General features: G+C 48.5%; 1 protein-coding gene across 1 annotated transcript; it reads right to left on the reverse strand.

The window, feature by feature from the left end:
• Window positions 1-1,604: 1,604 nt before the first annotated feature.
• LOC308280882 (beta-1,3-galactosyltransferase 2-like) lies at window positions 1,605-2,564 on the reverse strand (the record flags this gene model as incomplete). The annotated part of the gene is made up of 1 exon (XM_080755192.1): window positions 1,605-2,564. The coding sequence occupies one exon, from the start codon at window positions 2,562-2,564 to the stop codon at window positions 1,605-1,607; it is 960 nt and encodes a 319-aa protein (XP_080611318.1).
• Between the last annotated feature and the right edge of the window lie 1,432 nt (window positions 2,565-3,996).

The following is a 3,996-nucleotide window of genomic DNA, read 5'->3' on the forward strand; positions in this document are numbered from 1 at the left end:
CTGTCTTCCTATAGGTGAGCAGGGTGGGGCCTTATTGGCTCATTGGTCTAATGGCTCATTGGAGAGCACCTGGGACCGGCGCCTCCAGGAGTCTATAAGAAGCCAGCCCATGTAATTCTGAGGGAGAGATCCAGATTCCAGAGGAGGCTGACCTGTCTCCAACAGCCCTGTTGCCTGATGTTCTGTTCTGTTATGTTTAGTTAGTTCTAGCTTTACTTTCCATCCAACACCTTGCACTACACCATGTTCCACACATCCACCTTTACACCACTGATCACTGACTCCACACTTCATAGGATCCTTTTGGCATTATGTTGAGTTCAGCTGTTTCGAAACATTATTTAGTTAATGTCCTAGGCCTATCTTTAATAAATACACTTTGTACTTTTGCCATGTATCCTCTCCCCAATCTTTTGTTGTCAAGTGAAGACGTGGCTTTCTGTTGGATCCCCAGTAAATCCTGTGATGTGTGTCCATGAGCTGCAGCTGCAGTCGGACAGGAGATGACAGGGCTCAGCAGGGCCCAGAGAGCTCAGTCTGGTCCTGCCTGCATGCCATCCAACACAATCCCACTGCAACATGCCCTGGCCGGGAGGGGAGGTGGCATTATTGATACTTTACTGCAGGGGTTCTCAAACTCTTTTATACCACAACCTCATATTATGAGGGAAGATTATTTGGAGACCCCAGCCCCTAAAGGCACCTTCCTGCAACCCCACTTTGCTCAAGGCATAAAATGCCAATGTGTAAAATGTCAGTTTGCAGGTAAGTGGGGCTGTGCAGCTAGACAAAAACGAAATAAAAAGGCTAAAAACATCCAATACCACATCAAGTGACAAGAGGGGTACTTAAGGCTTGGAGAGGGACAAGTCGTGACTTGGCCCCTCTGCTACGTTGAGTGGCTTCCCCTCTTTCACACTGGTCGGGCCTCATGAAGAAACTGCACCACCGCCGCCGTCGGTCCAGCGCGGCTGCTGACCCCCTCTCTGGTGCACCTCTGTAGTGCTGGACATTTCATGACGTTTCCTTCAGTGTTTCTGTGTGGTTTTGGCTCGTTTCCCCGATGGCATGGCATGGCATGATGTTTTCTGTCGTTCTCCTCGGGCCTTCTACCCACTGGCGCCTTCACAGCCCCTCCACAGACGGGTCCCGTCATGGACGGACAGGGCACACACCACAAGCCCTACACAAAGCGCAACACCCTCCCGATGATGGGTCGGCACGACTCGGCAGTGGTGTCTAAGTCCTCCTCCTGGCTTCCTTAACTCCCCTCTCAAGTTCTCTCCTGCTCCATAACCAACAAGAGGCTCTTTCTGCCGCTACGCCTCTCCTTCAAGCTTCTGTCCTTCTCTCCCTCCTGGTCATCCCAATGGCTGTGAGCATCCTCCACACTGATTGGGCAGGGAATCCTCTACAGCCGACCTTGACTGGAAACAGCCATGCCTGCCATGCCTTTCCCTCCGCAGTCATGCAAAATATCCTGTTACTTGGGGCTCTTTCTGTCAAACGCCTGTTCACAACACTCTTAATGGGACTGTAAGTCCTATGAGAATGATCTCAGCCCCTTCGGCCTCAGGGCTGTCTTCCTCCCAGCCAGGTCTACCTTAGTGCTGCAGACGGCTCCAGAACTCCAGCATGTCAACAGGGGAAACCTGGTGGCTGGTGACCAGGCGGCTGTAGCTGTGTCGTGACCAGGGAACTGGGTCCGGGTTGAACTCGTTTGGCAGGGGTGTTGTGAGCTCCACCCGCAGTTTGTCCAGGCACACGCCCACGTACACGTCCTCGAGGTGTAAGCGTGGAGTGCTCAGAGAGGTGCCATAGATCTTTGCAGCCAGGTCTCCGGAGAACACGTAACCGGGCCCTCCGGCGAAGGTGGGGTACGTGTGACCCGGGTATTCCGCTTCGGACATGTACCACTTGTTGTTTTTGTTCCGGATCGGCCCCTCGCCCCTTTTGATGAAGCCTGTGAAGTAGTCCTTCACCCCGGGCTTCAGTCTGAGCAGCTTGTGGACGAGGTACTTCGTGTTGACGAAGACGTCGCTGTCGACCTTCATAGCGAAGCTGGCCCGCGGGCAACGTGTGGCCACCCAGTTAAGACCCATCATGGTTTTCAGGGTGAGGTTGTAGTAGCTGTCGACAAAGTCCTGCTGAATAATGTCTTGGTGCTCCAGGCTCTCCGACTCCAGGATGTTCTGCTCCAGGCGCCCTTGCTCGCCCGGCTTCACCCCCAGCAGGAACAACCTCAGGACTCCCTCCTGGTTCTCGTTTGCCCACGTCCGTCGTATGGCGTCTCGACGGTGCACATTATGAGCCTCGACGGTTACCAGCAACACCAAGAACGGCGCCGCTCTGCCCGTCGGGCATTTGTTTGCCTCGTCAATGATGTAAGGGAACGGCCCAGGAGACAGCGTGGAGCCGCTCTCCTCTCCACCTTGGCTGGCATTAGCTTCTGCCAACCAGTTCTTCATCGTCCAGTGGGGCGTCTCCAACCCATTATCTCCATCGTGGTCCACGGGGCGGTCCATGGGACGTTCTACTCCCGAGGCCACAAGGCCGAACATCATCAGGCGCAAAAGGAGACTGGCGAGTGAAACGCAGAGCATGCGATGGTGTGGTCTTCCCCAACGCATTGCGAGCGGGCACGGCGACTGGATTCTACGTCTAATCAAAGGAGTCGCTTAATTTCAATGGGCTGTTCGAAATCTATCTGGATTAGTAAGAGCTCTCCACAATAGGTAATGATTAATATCACTGTAGATATTCAGTGAGACTCTTTTATAATCTTTCTTGAAGAGTGTGTCTTGTCATCATAACATCACTATGAGTTGACCATATTAGGGCTGAAACTATGATTTTCCTTATTAATGACTGGCTGACTGTATGCAATACATTATAGTTCTAGCCTAGCTTACCTCTTCATTTCCTGGATAAACTTTTAGCCAATCAGGAAGCAGTATTCTCGGCGACATCACCATTATAGAGTAAGTCCATCAAGCTTCACATGACAATTTGGCTATCCAGAATAAATAGGCAACCACACTTGCAATTTCCAATTGCAGCGTTATAGTTTAGATTAGTTCTGTATTGTTAGTTAGTTAATAGGCTACTGTTAGACTGATGACTGGTTCTTGGTTTACCTGTGATCCTAGATGACTGCTTTTATGCATTCGATGTATGTGTTAGCTAGCTCTAACACAGCAGGTACACATCGGTATAACCACTGGACACATCTGTGATTTATGGTCAAAAAGGGCATGAATAAAACCAAAACTTGCACTGTGTGATTTTTACACAATTCTCCCATGGTATTTTTCTGTGCAGAAGGGCCATTTGATGGGTATTTTTCCCATGTAATTAAGACAATAATAAATACAGTTTCACTAAATACAGATCACTCCCACACAAGAAAAGAGTCCACACCAGTGTAATGTCCGTTTTCTCTTACTGTATATTAAGTCAATCAGCACACAAAATAATAATAATATACAGTGGTGGTACAATAATCAGGTTTCTCTTTGTTTCCTTCCCTTCTCATTTTCTTGGGTCAAAGTTGCTTGTAATTGTAAATATTGGTAGTTGTGGTCTTCAATTCCAAAGTAATAGTTGCTTATTTGGGCTTGTTTCATATGTTGTTTAAACCAGTGGGAGCACTCTTCTAAAAATATGTGCCCGTACCAGATTTCTGTTGTTAAAATAAAATTATACAATTAAAAATGTATTTCTTTTCTTCTTTTTTTAGATCTACAAACTCACGTGTGACTTGTCGCAACGCAAATATCCAATGCTTGTACCAGGGTTCCCACGGTCACAGAAAAATATTTTTCCAGTACTGGAAAAGTTTTGGAATTTTTCAAGGGTCCTGGAAGGTCCTGGAAAAATAGCTATGCATTGTCTTTGGTTATTGATTTTGTTAATACCTCTAAAATGACAAATTACGAAGAGGCCCAGTTCTCCACACAGGTTGAATGAGGCCTACGACGAGACCCAGTTCTCCAC

Source organism: Nannobrachium achirus, assembly GCF_963921795.1.
Source record: "Nannobrachium achirus genome assembly, contig: SCAFFOLD_360, whole genome shotgun sequence".
In the NCBI taxonomy this organism is placed as follows: domain Eukaryota; kingdom Metazoa; phylum Chordata; class Actinopteri; order Myctophiformes; family Myctophidae; genus Nannobrachium; species Nannobrachium achirus.